At 38.4% G+C, this 15,954-nt stretch overlaps 1 protein-coding gene across 1 annotated transcript in view; it reads left to right on the top strand.

Annotated features, from left to right (window-relative positions):
* The window catches only part of c12h4orf22 (chromosome 12 C4orf22 homolog), a 75,495-nt gene that overhangs the window by 12,458 nt on the left and 47,083 nt on the right, over positions 1-15,954 (top strand). The window contains exon 3 of the mRNA XM_023344038.1: positions 3,957-4,047. Coding sequence (XP_023199806.1) covers positions 3,957-4,047 — 91 coding nt within the window. The remainder of the gene's footprint in view (positions 1-3,956; positions 4,048-15,954) is intronic.

Raw genomic sequence — 15,954 nt, 5'->3', positions numbered from 1 at the left:
AGAATTTCACTACTTTTGCTTTGTGACGACATTGTGCCAATGCCAGAGTTCAGGTGACTTAAACGTAGCATCATCTCTCTTCAATAACTTTCAGTTGTCTTGTGCTCGATTACTAGCTATATGCTATTGTGCTATTGATTTCTCCTATGCGGGGAACATTGCAGTTTTTCCACACACGTATACTCACAGAATGAACCAAGCAAAAGTGTTTTAAAGTATGTAAACACAAAACTGTTGGTGTAATTATTGGAGAGAGTAAATAGTTTAAAAACCTCCTTTCAGGCTCAGGAAAAAGGCCTCAGGGATTTGGAACGGAGTGGAGTGGAGTGTTTATACGCATGTAAACAGCTGCAAAGCACCCACAGCTGGTCACCCCCAACGGAGGCGCACAAAGCATTACATAAACTTCATCTGTAACACACACAATATGGAAAGCCAAGAAAACATCTGACTTATTGGCTACTTTTTTTTCTGTTTTAGCTTCTTACAGTTTAGAGACAAGTGATAACATTTACAGTTCTATACATAAAATGGAGAGATGCGTTTTTATTAGCATTACTGTCCAATGCCATTCTGGCCTATACATTTTTTTTAATAATGTAATAATTAATGTATCAAATACATGTTTATACTTGGGATTGTGTAAATAAAACTGTAAATCAATCTAAAAATGTAGCCATGTTTCTATAAATATAGTTAATTAAATACACAAAATGATTAAATGTGTGAATTATTATTCAAAACCTAAATTAACTGCATAAATAAAATTCATTGTGTTTCTGTTTGATAAATTATTAAAGACTCTTTTATTAGAAACAGTTATTTTGTTTTTCCAAAAGTACCTGACATGTTTCTACTTCCATCTCTGTCTTTAAATTAAATGTGTTAAAATCATATCTAATTATTTCAGTATATATTTGAACACTCAGTCTCTTATGAATACATGAATAAAAATAATATATGTATTCATACACAAAAAGTTCCCATTATTCTGGTAATCTATAATAAAACAATAATTGGGGATCCCGGTATATCATGACAACGGAAGACGGCTTTCAGAATGGGACATTAAACAGCTTCAATCTACATTTACATCTTTCGTGTTCAAGCATTTTGAATGTTCTGTATTTCCTGGATCCCTGTGGAACCAGACGGATGTTCTGAATGAACAACATGACAACAACGCAGGTAGTTTCACCTTCTGGCTCGTAGAAACGTTTCTCTTACAGGACAGACGTTCTTCTTGTTGTTTTCACCAGGCCAGATGACGACTGTTCAGCTCCCTCTTCATTTTCTTCTCATTTTTCCTAATGATGTTGCCCACCTGCCTGACCACAATCCTAAAATAAGACACTTAAAAGGCCGGGCTCCTTAATGCCGAGTCATTAGGAACTAATAACCATCATTTCATTGAAACTTCCTTGTTATCCCTCCTAAATGAGGCTTGATAAGAAATTTGTTAAATGACGGAAATCTCCACATGTTTACGGCAGAGAATCGTTCGCTCTCTGTGACTGTGTGTTGCTCGTGCTACTGGACGGGGTAACCCCGGTTCCTTGGCTCCTCAACACCTGTGTTTACTTTGGGGCCTCGGCCCCCGTGACCCAGCAGCAATCCTTCACTCACTCAGAAGATGGAGTGAGGTTTCGGCCTCCAAATATGTGCCGTCTCTGCACTTTTACCACCGTGAGATTCCTCTAACACTTTCGCAACGAGGCACAGGCCAAATGTAAAGTGAGAGTTACAATCCTCTTACAAAATCTGGGAAATGTAACGACTCCTTTCCTTTACTGTGATATTAATCCAGGCTAAAATAAATATTTGGCTGTTTGTCTGTGCTTAATGTGGCACTTCTGGAATTCACTATGAAATTGGAAATAAAATATCAAATCTAACAAACATAATTTAGGAAAATGCACTCAGACTCCACACCTTGAGTTTCCATTGCACTGCAGATACAGAGCTGAAGATAAAGATTTAATACACAATAAGGTGGCTTTTGGTTGATGGTTATTAATGGAGGTAATATGTTTCATAGGCAGTACGAGGACTCAAGTATTTAAAATATTTACAGAGAGTTGAGTCATATATATTTATACCACAGAATAAATTGGGTTTAAAGTCATCTCTCCATCCTTCCAACTTACTTATTATGACTGGAAGTAATATTATTAATTAATCAAATGTAATGCTGACATTTTGGGAGTGATGGTGACCTCAAAGAATTAGAGTTCATGATGAAAATGCATTGCTAAAAGGTCTTTAAGGTTTTTCTTTGGACTTGTATTGCTTATTTAAAATAAAAAGTCATTTATTTCCATTAAAGTGTCCACTCTTTTCATTTTTTAAGAATCCAGAGCACAAAAATCATGTCACGGTCAGAAAATGGACTGAAATTAGTTAAAAAAGTTGAAGTTCTTAAATCAACCTGCGGCTTTTGGAAATTCCAAAATGGCTCCAAATAATAATAATAAAAAAAGCAAACAACTATTTTAAAATGTAATGGTAATTTAATTTCCACAACAGAATGAAGTTACAAGTACCACTAAATTTTATTTAGATCTATTTTCTTGTCACAAAGTTGCAAAGACAGTTTCCATCCTCTTTTTGCTAAATCTTTGTATTTTTCTTTTTAAAAAAAAAACAACACCCCAAAATCATAATAATAAGAACATTGTGATTATTTTAAAATAACACATTTGCTATAGCAATATTTATTAAACGTTATAAGTCACTGTGAAACTTTTTTTTTTTTTTTTACCCGTCCAGGGGGTCTTTTGTGGGCTCTAGTGTCCCTTATATGATAGTAGGCTGACAGGAAACGGGGAAGAAGAGGGGGGAAGACATGCGGCAAATGTCGTCGGGTCCGGGAGTCGAACCCCCGACGGCCGCGTCGAGGACTGAAGGCCTCCAAATACGGGTCGCACTAACCGCTACGCCACCACGGCACGCCCTCTGTGAAACATTTGTGACTCCAAATGAATTTTATTTGTCTGAACTGAAAAAGCAGACCCATGCTTTAAAGTCTGATGAACTTTTTCAAACATGATAAAAGTACTTTAGCTGTGACAAAAAAGTATTAAAAAGTAGGCGGGGGTTTTATGTTTGCATGCGTCTCAATGGAATATGTTATAAAAAGGTTTTGATTTGGTTTTTGTTCTAAACCCATAATGTCAATATCTGCTTAAATTCCCAAAGTTGCAAAATAGCAAGACATAAAAACAGACACAAACGATGCATGTAGTATGCGTCACTGTCCTAAATTAGTTTATGGTCCTGATTAAAAATCACCAACTGATAAGTAATCTGTAGGTAATCATCTGTTTCTTCATAGTTCTTCTCCTTCATCTTGAAGTGTCTCCAGCGGCCCGTTTGCAGGCGTTAAGATGTCCGCTCGCTGTGAATCAGATGAATGTGGTGTACTGTCCGCCGTGGCCGCGTGCCAGACTTCTGTTGCTCCTACCGCACTGTGAACTGTTCAAATATAAGTGCCAGTGTTTTTTCAGGTGCGGATCCATTAGTGTGCGCCAAAATCCATGTTTCTATGGAGACAACTCGAAGCTAGGAGCAGAAAGCAGTCACGGAGTCGTGTGGTTTATAGTTGTGGATTTATGTTTCCTATGAAGAAAATTATGATAACGAGGAAAACCTTTAATGGTGAATTATATTTGGTGTTGATAGTTTAACAGGTACTTGTTAAAAACCATGTAATATTGTGTCAAGAAAGCCAGTCTGGAAAATCCACAATCACTTCCAACATTTAAAGGCACAGATTTATTTCTATTCATTGATATATATTTTTTTAATTAATAAAGTTGGAGTAGAATCAGAGCATAGCACTCTGAGGGGTTTAACATGTAAAATCCTCCCATAAATAAAGAACCCGTAAGTCTTCATGTGACTTTTTCTCAGGTTTAGAGAAACATTTCAAGTTTTTTGAGTGTTGTCTTTTCCAGGACACTGGCAAGTGCAGGAAAGGAGCTCAACGATAACTTCCTGAAGGCCCTGGCAGAGCGAGAAGAGGCCAACCGCAGTGGGAAAATGACTGTGAGTACATTATTACAGCACTCCAATTGCTACGTAATGGGATTCCCCTCAAATATTTCTGCAATTCCATTAGGATGGAAACAAAATCCATACTGTGTCAAGCTGAGTGGAAATGACCCTCCCCTCCCAGTTCCAGTCCCTCCCCAAATACCACCAAATCCAGCTGGTGGCCCCCTTTCCCAACCATAAGACCCCCTCACTAAAACCACCTTGTTCTTAGATTAAACCACAATGATAAATATGAAAGGGGCCTCATCCTAATTCTCACATAATATTTAAAATATAAAGAAACTTCATTATTCCTCTGTATAGTCTAAATGATTTTATTCCACATCACCTAATTAGAGTTGCTCTTTAACACATTTAAAGGTGTTAAATAAGGTTTTAAAACTTATTTTTATCTCCTTTTCAACTTGATCATCTTTATAAATATTGGAAAACTGTGTCTAAAAAAAACAATTCTGTGTGTTTTTACAAACTATTATAAAAATGGCTGAACTTCACAATAGAAACATTTTTTTATTGCTAGTTTTGTTACTTCTCATCTGTTGAACTGATTGCACAGAATAAAACCCTCAAATTTCACCCTGAACCTGTAATAAGCACTACTATTCCACAGCAGACTCTTGGGATTCATGGTGGTTTAGGAACCACAGCCATCGATGAATAGGTAAAATCCACAAATGTTCAGGCGCTCTTTAGAAATGCTGGAAACTTTCTGTGTCAAAATATACTTTAGCATATTTAACATACTTTAATACGTACAGTGGAAACAGTCTTGGTTCTACCACAGAAGCTAACATTCACAGTCTTCTTAATCTCCGCTCTACAACCAATCAGCAGTAAGGAAAATAAATGGCGCTTCTGGATTGGCTGGTTTGCAAATACCGACCAATAGCGTGTCAAGTAGCTATTGGTTGACACACTATTGGTTTACTGAGTTGCTTCAGCTTCGTACTTGCATTTTCTTTCAAATTTTTTAGACACGCTTTCGGAAAAAAAAAATCAGCAAATATGTGAATCCCCATAAACTGAACCATGAATAGGCTGGGGTCCGCCATGGCACCCCCACCATCATAAGCTATTTGTGGTTCAACTTTCTCAGCCTGGATTTGAACCCAGTGCTACTGTGTGCAGCTTCCTCTCAAAATTTTGACAGGATGAATTTGCAAAAACTAAATTTTAAGACGTTTCTGCATGGAGTTTATGTGACTTTCATGGGTTCTTTAAAAAGAACACAAATATTTCTAAGCATGTGTCCGAAAATATATCAGAAGGTTGGACATGGTTGTCCTTCTGTTGTCCTGTAAAGAAAAACTGTTTTGTTGACTTTGAACTCTGCTTCAGTGTTGGTTGGATTAGTCAGATCATTTTTGGTTGGCTTATTATGTAATTCTGCTTTCAATAAGTAGCTGTTTAGCTCAGCAAGTTGTAAGAAAATAATGTGAAGATCTTAAATTTTAACTTCAGGTCTTAGTGAAATCTGGACTCAAAGCAGATGTTTTATCCAAACAGATTCCTCTGAGCTTTCCCCATTAATCAAAATCATATGATAAAAAGTTTATGGACCATTAAGGCCTTCTGAGGGATGCTACTGAGAGTTTGGCCTGCAGTGGACAGTGGGGCAGATTGCAACAGAGGGGGAAGCAGTTCTGATAAATGCCCACACTCAGCCAGAAAATCCCTCTTCAAAGATCCTCTCCGAATAACAAAGTTTGTGTGCAAAGTCTGTCCAGGGATGTGGATTTTTTTATATTGATATTTGGAGGAAATGTTCAGAGAATTTAAGAATATCTGGGGGGAAAAACGCTTTGGTGGTAATCAGGTTGATCTTAGTTTTGACTTGGGGCGATGAACGATTGTGCATGTTGTGAAGAACGCCGTTCTTTACACTGCATCAGTGCTGATGGACTTCAAATGATTCACTCCCAAGACGCAGGAGTAAAAAAAAGTGGAGTTTTGTTTCACCTCCATTTACGTGACCCTGCAGGCTTAGCAGCTATTAGATCGCATCAAGCGCACAGTAGAAGGAGAAGTAACACCGAAGGATTCCCCCGGCATCTTTACTGTGGAAAAATTAACACTTAAAAACTTAAAGAGCTTCTGTTTTTATTCTTTAGAGATACATTTAGGTTAAATGATTAGTAGATAAGCATTGCAGAAAATAAAAAACAAGCCAGCTATTGCAATGTGTATCACCAACCTTACTCTGCTGACACAATATTTTTCCAGGTTGTTGGAACTTTCTTGGTTGAAAAATTGGATCTGGAAGATGCTTGTTTTCCTTTGAGCCCTATTCGTTTAAAGTTAAAGCCACATTTGTCCCCCTAATGCTTCGTCTCTTTGAAACTGTTTGTGTAACAGGTAATCTTAATGCAGTTTGACGAGGCTTGACCTCGTTGGTATATTTACATTAGACAGATGTATTCCAGGCAGCGCTTGCACATGTGTGCAGGCGTGCCATATCTTGTTTCAGGCATTTATTTTGTGCTGCAGGAATAGTTTGTGAAATTTTAATTGCAATTTGCCAGTAGGCATGTATCAAAGTGATGTTTATACATATGTAAAACATGTTCTGTTTGCATTGTAACAGCTGCAACAAATTGCAAACAATTATGATTTATGAAAAAGTCGAGTAACAGTAATTTTTTTCTCTCTCCACTCAGAATCCACTTTATAAAATGGTCGGGGTGTTTATCTTTAATTTGATAGTAAGACCACCCAGCATTTTAAAGACCCCTCTGTTTTCTGCCAGTTTTTTAAAAGCATATTAAAAACATGACATAAGCTCCTATCTGCTGTCCTCCTTGAACCAAAGGATCCTTCATGCTAACACATTCCAGCTCCTCATATCTGCACATTTTTGCACTCTAATGGGAAGCAGTCGTTTTTCCGACACATGCTTCCACTTTCCATATTATCTTTTTAATGTTTGCACATTTTTGTTTCTTTAGGTATCTCATTCATAGCACTGTGCTGTATGTAGCATGCGCATTGATGGATGCACAAACTGGTTTTAAAACAAAAGAAAGGGGAAAAGGTTTCTGGCGCACTCGACACCTCGTAAAAGTATTCACTCCTTCAACAGTTTTCCATTTTGTCATGTTAAAATCGCAAACTTTCAGTGAGATTGTAAATGTTGAACCATTGGTTGTCGCTTCCCCCCTCGTTTCGCCGACTTGATGGCATGATGAGGTAATACAAGATGGTGACAAATAATTTTACAAATAAAAATTTAAGATGGAGAGGGATTTAGTTTCCTCTACACTTTGTGTAAAGTTAGAAATATCTGACAGTTATAAAAGATGACAGATGACCGTCAGACTTTTTCCACCACTGTTTAAAAAAAACAAAAAACAGGCCAAGATGGAAAATATTCAGTTAACATGACGGTTTTATTCCTTTTACATGACTTCAGAGCTCTTATTCTTTCCATTATTCTATTAAGGCCTGATTAGCAAATATTCTATCTACAAATTCCTCCACCTGAGCTGTGGATCTCTGCAGCTCCTCCAGAGTTACCACAGGCCTCTTGGCTGTTTTTTTGCACACTGCTCTTCTCTTCCAGCCTAAATGTTCTCTGATATGGGAGGTGCTCAAAACTTGGAATATAATTTTAGAAGCTAGCGCTGCTTTAAACTTCTACACCTGTCAGAAGGTTTTTAAGATGCTGCTCGTTTTGTAAATTATATTTACTAACTTTGCAAGATAAAAGGTGATAAAGTTCAACAATTATTTTTTTATGCAGAACTACTGTATTATCTTAAAGAAATTAAGATTGTGGCTTGAGCTGTCTTGTTTTGGCTGTTGTGTTTATTTCTTTTTATCAATAAGTCATTTTCCTCTTCCTCCATCGGAGAGCTTCTGTTTTGTTGCTCCTTTATGTCAGTCTCAGCATTCAGAGTCAGGTTGAAACTACACGTGTTAATACAATTGTTAGGCGTCTTTGTGACTTACAAAAGATTGAAAGAACTCTTTGTATGGAGTCCCATCTGGTCGCTTCTCTTGAGAATAGTAATTAAACTCCATGAAATCATTCAAACTTACGGCCTGAATGCATTTCGTGTTTTTGTTTTCCAGTGAGGAGTCAGGTTTGGTGTGGACGAGCTTTCAGAGTCTGCCCTTTATTGTGCGTTCACTTCTCAGGGCCTGTCGCAAAAGCTGCTTCCCTGGCAGAAGTCACTAAACAAACAAAAGCTGCACCTGGGCAGCTTTTGGCTTTATTTGCGCTGGGTAAGGCATTCTTTTAATCAAATCCAGGTCACACCTGGACAGGATGCCTGAGGGTGTCCATTGTTGGAAAGTTTCCATTTAAAGCTGGAGGTGTGGTGCCAACACCTGCCCTCTTCCCTGGTTGATAGCAGTTGATCAGGATGGAGAATGGAAACTTAAAGGTAGTCAGTGATGAAGCAGTGAAGCTCATTTTCATCTCCAAAATGTGCTTAATTTGGTTGTGTAGTGTTTACATAACCTACCGCGGTAAACACAGCTGTTCATGGTCAACCCAAAATTTATACTTTTTTTATCTGTACCTTGTTTTAACCAGAAATCCCTTTTACACGGGTAAAATGGCTGCCCCTTTAAGTTCGTGCTTTCAGTTTGTGATCTAGTTTTGTTTTCCTTTGCGATGCACAGATCCACTTTTTTTCACTTCCGATTCCGATACCGATGTCTGAGGTTTAATATCGCCTTATACCGATCTGATACAGAAGAACTGTGCTGAACTGACTTAAAACGTTTCTGTTTTATTTGATAACTCTGCGCCGGTGCAGTACATTTAAATACATCAATAACTTCACAAGTTTGGTCAAACATGTAAAAACAATTACAACTTTAATTTAATCAGTCAGCGCAGTTAGGAGTGCAAAATAAATAATAAACTGACAAAAACAATATATCGACTACCTTAATGAAACATGTTAAACTGCAACAAACCTTTCAAATGGTTCAGAAAGTGCAATTAACAATTCTAAATAAAATGTAAAATAAATAATAAAGCTCGATTTCTCTCAGTCATGATATGCACAAAGCATAGAATTAGACTGAATAAGTTACTGAGCCAGGACAACATTAACTTTGCTGGTATGTGGTGCACAGGAAGCCCTTGGACAATCTGCATAAAGACTACAACACACATTTAATGGGTAAATGAAAGCTGCCAGTGGTTATTCAGCATCATGTACTGAAATCACGTATGGCCTCTGATTTAATTTCACAGACCATTTGTGATTTAAATTAAATAAGATAGAAGCAGATTATTTTTTCAAAATGACAAAAAATATATTTTTGGTCATGCCTATTAAATATTCATGACAACAAATCAGATTTAACTTAAAGTTGCAGTATGTAACTTTTGCAAAGATGTTTTTCCCATATTTATTAAAACTATCACCACGACATTAAGATACAAGACAGATCAAATTTAGCTCCTTCACCTCCTCTTTGAGCTGCAATTGCCATCTTAAGAAATCCACCTCTCAGAGTGAGGAGGAAGGTCTTAGCGCTGTCAATCATTCTCATGTACGACGCTCAAATGTACGATTTCTGAGCGTCGTACATGAGGAGGAAAATAATTTATCTGCCATCGTCAGGGGCCATGCTAACTAGCCTTAACATTGGTGGCAGGTGGCATATGTTGTTCTGAACCAACTGTAGCTTAGCAAAGAGCCTGAGAGTGATTGACAGCGCTAATGCCCGCCTCCTGGCTCTGATTGGTTGTTTCTGATTGACTGGTGTGTTTCTGCAGTTAGTACTGGCAGAACTGGGAGAAGGCAATGGAGCTCCATGATTTCACTGATCTTATCCTGTCACACCATGATGATCATTTTAAACATGATACAAATTTTAAATTTGTTAAAAAAAAATAAAATAAAAGCTACACTCTACAGTTTTAATATACTTTCACATATTCTGCATAAATGTAATTTTTTTCAGATAAATTAAGTTAACAATGTAAGCATTTAATATAAACTAAATTCCTTTTTTTTTTTTTTTTTTACTATTTACTTAAGCCGGTCTTAAATGTCCACAAATGATTTTCAGTCTCCTACTCTTAGTTGTGGAATTTAACTGGTTGGTCTGCGCAGCGAGTCTCATGCCCAGAGGGGACATCCTGCATAAAGGATGTGTTTGTCTTTGGTCTGTGGACCCAGCGAATTCTGTATTGATAAGCTCCTGTCGCTATAGATAATAAGGTGGTCAGTCATGCAGCTCAGAGATCAAGTATAGCATTGAAATTAAAGAGGAATTCCCAGCCCTATTGCATTTCAAGCCGTGTGTGTGTCCCCGCTGCCCAGTCCCTTTGTCCTTGTCATGGGCAGTAAAAACAACAATGGCAAGTTTGATTTCAAAGCAGCAGGACCAAGGTGGACAACCTTTAGAAAGAAAAGAGTCCTGCAGGGCTATCGTATGACCTTGACTTGAATGGTGTCACTGAGTGGAGGAGAGGTGGGGTGAAGGCCTCAACAGTTTGGAACCAACTATCAGGGGGACAAAAAGGACTTTTTGTCGCAAGAAGGAACCATTGTGATATCTGAGATCTGACCTAATCAGCATGTATTTTTCTTTTTAGCTCCACAACGTGACTCCATCTGACACACATAAAGAAATGCCTGAGCTGAGAAATATCCAGGAATAAAAGATAAATCAATGTTTTACACTTTTCTTTTTCGGTTCTTCAGTTGTAACGCTCTCTGAGTCGCACGCCTAAGATCCAAATGCCTTCAGTAACAGTAAATAGAGTCCAATTGCATGTAATAGTCTCAGTATAAATCCAGGTTGATCTTGAGTTAGCTCAATGGGCCTAAACATACAGTCAAAGCTGGAATGGATTGGTTTAGATCAAAACATATACTTGTGTTAGAATGGCCCAGTCAAAGTCCAGATTGATATCAAAATGAGAATCTGTGGGAAGAATAGAAATTTGTGTTCACAGAACAAAACTTTTCTTGTGCAAAACTGGTAGAGACAAAAGACTTGCAGCTATAATTGGAGCCAAAGGCAATTCAGTAAAAGTTTTGCCTGAATGAGACTGAATACATGAAAATACTTACCTTCAGATTTTCCTTCACATCCTTTCTTCTTTACCATTATCTGCTACTTCTCCTACTTCTATATACACAGTAAGCAGGCAGATTGAATCTCTTAAAGGTCTTAGAAATATATACCTCTTAGCAACTACGTCACACAATCACACAAGGCGCCATGATGGCTTCTACTAGATGAAGTCATGATTCATCAAGTACATGAGTCCCATAAAAAGTGGGAATAGTTAACTTAGAAACCCACCGGTACCTTTTCCCTTCTGACTCGTCTGTTAATTTGATCAAATCTGCATTAATTTGCTATTTGCTCCAGAGCAAACAAAGTGTACAAAAGTCTAGATGCTTACCAGTTGTTTTTTGTACATGGTTACTAATGATTAGATGTGTATCTTCTCCATAATGTGGTATTTGATTGTATTTTACCAGCAGCACCCTATGACCATTTTTACAGTGAAATCAACTAAGCAAAAGTGATTTTAAGCTGCCAACTGTGTTTTTGTGGTAAGCTTTGCAGGAGTATATATGTTGTTTTGATATCCTTCATGGCAGAGTGGGTTGCTTTCTGAAGAGCATGACGCCAAGTACAAAGGGGTAATACCCAACAGAAACCAGAACTGGTACTGGTCAGGAAAAGCCTGATTGGTTCATCTGTATTTCAATGATCTGGATAAGCAGAAGAAAAAGAAACTTTTGAGCATTGCTTAAAAAATACAGCTTTGTCTAACCTACCTGCAGATGTCCTGAAGATACGCTGCTCCATCGTGCAACAGCAGTAGCCAGGACAAGACAAACCAAACACACATCCAGACGTAATGTATTCTTATTTCAGATTTTTCACTCATTCTCTTGTTGACCCCTGACCTTGGTATGTTTTCACTCCATCAATCTATGGAAAGGCATGTGGGGAAAATATTAAGGCAGGTGGAAGATTTCAGCTGAATGCTACCTGATTGTGTGTCGCTGCAGGAATGCGCACCTGCCTTATGGAGCTTTTATTATATCATCTTAGAAACCAACACACTGCGTTGAAAGTTCAGTGATAAATTTGTTTTCAAATCCACAGAGGCTGACACAGAGCCGAAAGCAGCATACGTTAAAGTCAGGCTTTCAGATCGCTCATTTTTGTTTATTTATGTCTTCCCATTGAGAAGCAGCTGTTTGGCCAGTAAAGTCATATATTATTGACTGCTTTTGTTTACATTTTTTCTATCTCCCATATTTCTGACACCAGCGATTAAATTGTTCCAGTTTCTGTCTGGATACATCTTCTTCTTGGCTGCCTGTCGGGAAGGGAAGCCAAGGGTTACGTCGACGGAATTAAACTTGAAAGATTCATCTGCCCTGTGCTGCTGCATGCTCAGATGCGTCCACACACAACATCCTAATACTGCAGTGCATTAAAGAGAAGGAAGCACATTCTCTAAATTGCTGTGGATTCCAGAAGTTGTGGAATTTAGAAAGTTGCATTGCTCATAATAAGAAAAACTCATGGATGGTTTTGTTGGCCTTTGAGAAAACAGTTGAATTGCTTCAGTAAAATGCTGAAGCAGTTTTTCAGTTTCACTCCTCTTGATTTTGTTTCCACGACAAATTTAAAACGGATGACCGTCACAAAGAATCGGACTGAGCTGCTTACGTTTAATTTAAAAGGATCGGAGACAGGGGACGTTTTGAACATGATGATTCCTCAAGGTGACGTGCAGCTTAGCCAAGTGTCTGAGCTTGTCAACAGCTGCTCAGAATCTGCTACTTTAAAGTAATGTGAGCCACCAGCCTATGGGGAACATGTGAAACTGGGCTCTAAGGTATGTCTTGAAGCATTTTCTGCTGCTCCACTCACTGCGTCGGCCTTCACCCTCAGACTCTTTTTTTTTTTCTCAGATGGTGTGTTTTTTATGTACCAGAACTCTCCTGTTAATTATTTGGACTAATAACTTCTCCCTGCAAATGTTGAAGGAATTCATTTATGGTGAAAACATCGATACCCAAACTTGGAATTAAGCTAAACCGGATCAGCTCTTAGCCGCATATGGAGCGCATTCTTCAGAATCCTCTTTGTTTTATCACTACACACTGGACTGCTTTGCAGTATTATTCCACCTGAGTAAATACTGGACAGCATCTCTCCTACATAACGCTGTGCACATCTTCCAGGAGCGTCCTGTGCATGCAGCCTTCAGCTACTGGATCGTCCATCCCCGGTCTTTGGCCCAGTTCCTGCCTCCCCTCCCTCGCTTCCCGTCAATCCAAGAGCAAGTGCAGGAGTTTGTGTTTTAGGTCCGTATCCTATGAGACCAGCTGTTGTTGATGGACAGTTTCTCTTCAGGTCAATGTTGGTCTGTCTTTTTTCTTCCCGGCTCTCAGTTGCACCAAAATGCCAAAGATTTGAGCTCATGGTTTAAACTTTCAAGCGTCTGAAATGTAGACAGGTCGGATTCTTTGCATACTTCCATGTAATTGTAATACATATTAACATGTGTGTGACTTTCTTGGAGGAGAGAAACACAGATGGTTAAAGTTTATTAGCAAACGCTGGAAGCTTAAGCTGGTTACAGACAAGCTTACTGCTCTGAAAAAGACTTCACATCAATTGTGATTATCTTAACGTTCAGTTTATGTATTTATTCGCAGCACCCTCCAAATTTGACCAAACCTGCAATTAATATGTATAATACCTATATTTTTTAGTTACGTAATATTTTTATTTTATTTTTTTTTTTGTAACCCCTCCAGGGGGTCTTTTTGTGGGCTCTAGTGTCCCTTTTCATGAAGTAGGCTGACAGGAAAGGGGGAGGGAGAGGGGGGAAGACATGCGGTAAATGTCGCCGGGTCCGGGAGTCGAACCCGCGACAGCCGCGTCGAGGACTTGAGGCCTCCAAATGTGGGTTGCGCTAACCCCTACGCCACCACGGCACGCCCTAGTTACGTAATATTTATTCAGTGCAGAAAAAGATCTGCATTTTATAATTCATACTTTTAAATTCATCGTAATTTCTTGGGATTTAAGCTGTAGTTAAGTAAATTTCACTGGAGTCGAATATAAAGTGACAGAGCCCTCTGTTTTATCTCTCTTCAAAATGGCAAATAGTAGAAATGGTGTTGGTCAGGAGAATGTTACTGGAAGTAGCAAAATCTCCAAGGTTCACTGTTAGGGAAACTGCAGGAGTGAGGCATTTGCGGTCACCAAATCTCCATAGCAACCATTAAATGAAGGGTCTCCAACTCCAGTCTTCAAGGGCCCTGCAATTTTTAGAAGCAGGAGTGCCAATAATTTATCTCCAATTTTCTGCTGAAGTAACTTAAAATCTTGAAGAAATGTTCCATATACGCCTCCATATTTTCCCAGATACGTGACCAAGCTGATAAAAATATCAACTTTTGTCTATTGTGTTATTTTTCTTTGAATACTTCATGATAGAAGCCTGATAATCAGCTCCTTGTTTTACCATTTTCTCTTGTTTGATGTCTGTTTTACTTCTAGACCTTAAGTAAAGGAACAGTGGAGGCATGTAGAAAATATGCTGAGTAGAAGTTGGACAATGTTTGTGGTTTCATGCCTCAGCAGAAATGCCTGACATGGTTATTTTAAAATGTAATTCACTGAGAAACTCTGGCCAGCATCTTTGAGAGAAATGTTGAAAGCTAGCACAAAGAAACAAGGTGCTGAAAATGCATAATTCTTACTCTGGAAATATTATTTATCAGTAAGAAATAAAGGATTTGGGGCTTCAAATTTGAGCGTGTACTGACTGTGTGGCAGCATACTTCCCAATTGCAACTTACAAGTTTTCTTCTCTTAAAAGTAGACTTTAGGTTGTGTATAATGAAAACGCATCCCCTCCTCTTTTTAAAGTATGATGAAACACATTTATGGTCCGATTTTAGTGGCCTGAATCGTTTCTGACTTGTAGAACCAATAAATCATTTAAACAGAATCTGTCCGGCCATGTGAAGTAGGCTGGAATAGCTCCAAAAGCAATAGATGATGCCCAGATCTAAGTGTTACTGACATCCATCAGTAAAAAAAAGGAAAAGGCTACAGGGCACATATAAAGAACTTTGCTTGCCTAAGCAAAAGTCAATGTTCATGATTCAGGCACCATTCAGGAAGGAGCTGACTTCTCTGGTTCAGAGATTAACGTGTGTTGGTGCAAAATTTGCATTTCAACCACAGAATGAAAGCAAATAACCTTGTGAAAAAGCTGACTGAAGCCAGTCAGAGTTTCATTATCCACAGTGTGTCATGTCCTGGGCTGAAAAGCCACTCAATGTGGAGGAAGCCATTTTTCAAAAGGACTTCAGAGAGAGAGATGTTATTTGAGAACGCTATCCCAATTGAAGTATGGGGGTGGCCGCATCATGATGATTTAGGACATCATGAGAAAAGAGTCTTATGTGGAAATATTGAAGCAACATCTGAAGACATCAGCCATGAAGTTAAAGCTTGGACATCAATGGGTCTTCCAACCGGTCAATGAGCAATAAGCATAAAGTAGTTAGGAAATAGTCAAAGGATTACCAGGTCATTGTTTTGGAGTGAAAGTTTTGACCTGTTACCCATAAAAAAAACTGAGCAGAACTGAAAAAGTGTGTGTTCATGAAGCACCACAACCAGGAGTCTGTTGTACCAGTTCTGTCAGGAGGAATGGACCAAAATCCCAGCAAACGCCTGTGACGAGCTTATAGAAGGAAAACCCTAAAGGTTTCTCACTTTCATCTCTCTTACTATTCTGCTGTTTACTAAATAGAAATCATTTTGGAAATCTGGATGCTCAGAATGTATCTTTATGCTTTAACTGTCTCTAAAGTTACCGGGTGAAACAGGAAAATCACCAAAACAAGAAGTTTAAGAAGAAGAAGAATT

This window comes from Xiphophorus maculatus, chromosome 12, assembly GCF_002775205.1.
Source record: "Xiphophorus maculatus strain JP 163 A chromosome 12, X_maculatus-5.0-male, whole genome shotgun sequence".
In the NCBI taxonomy this organism is placed as follows: Eukaryota; Metazoa; Chordata; class Actinopteri; order Cyprinodontiformes; family Poeciliidae; genus Xiphophorus; species Xiphophorus maculatus.
The sequence above is the reverse complement of the archived record's forward strand: the minus strand, read 5'-3'. Positions and strand labels throughout refer to the sequence as shown.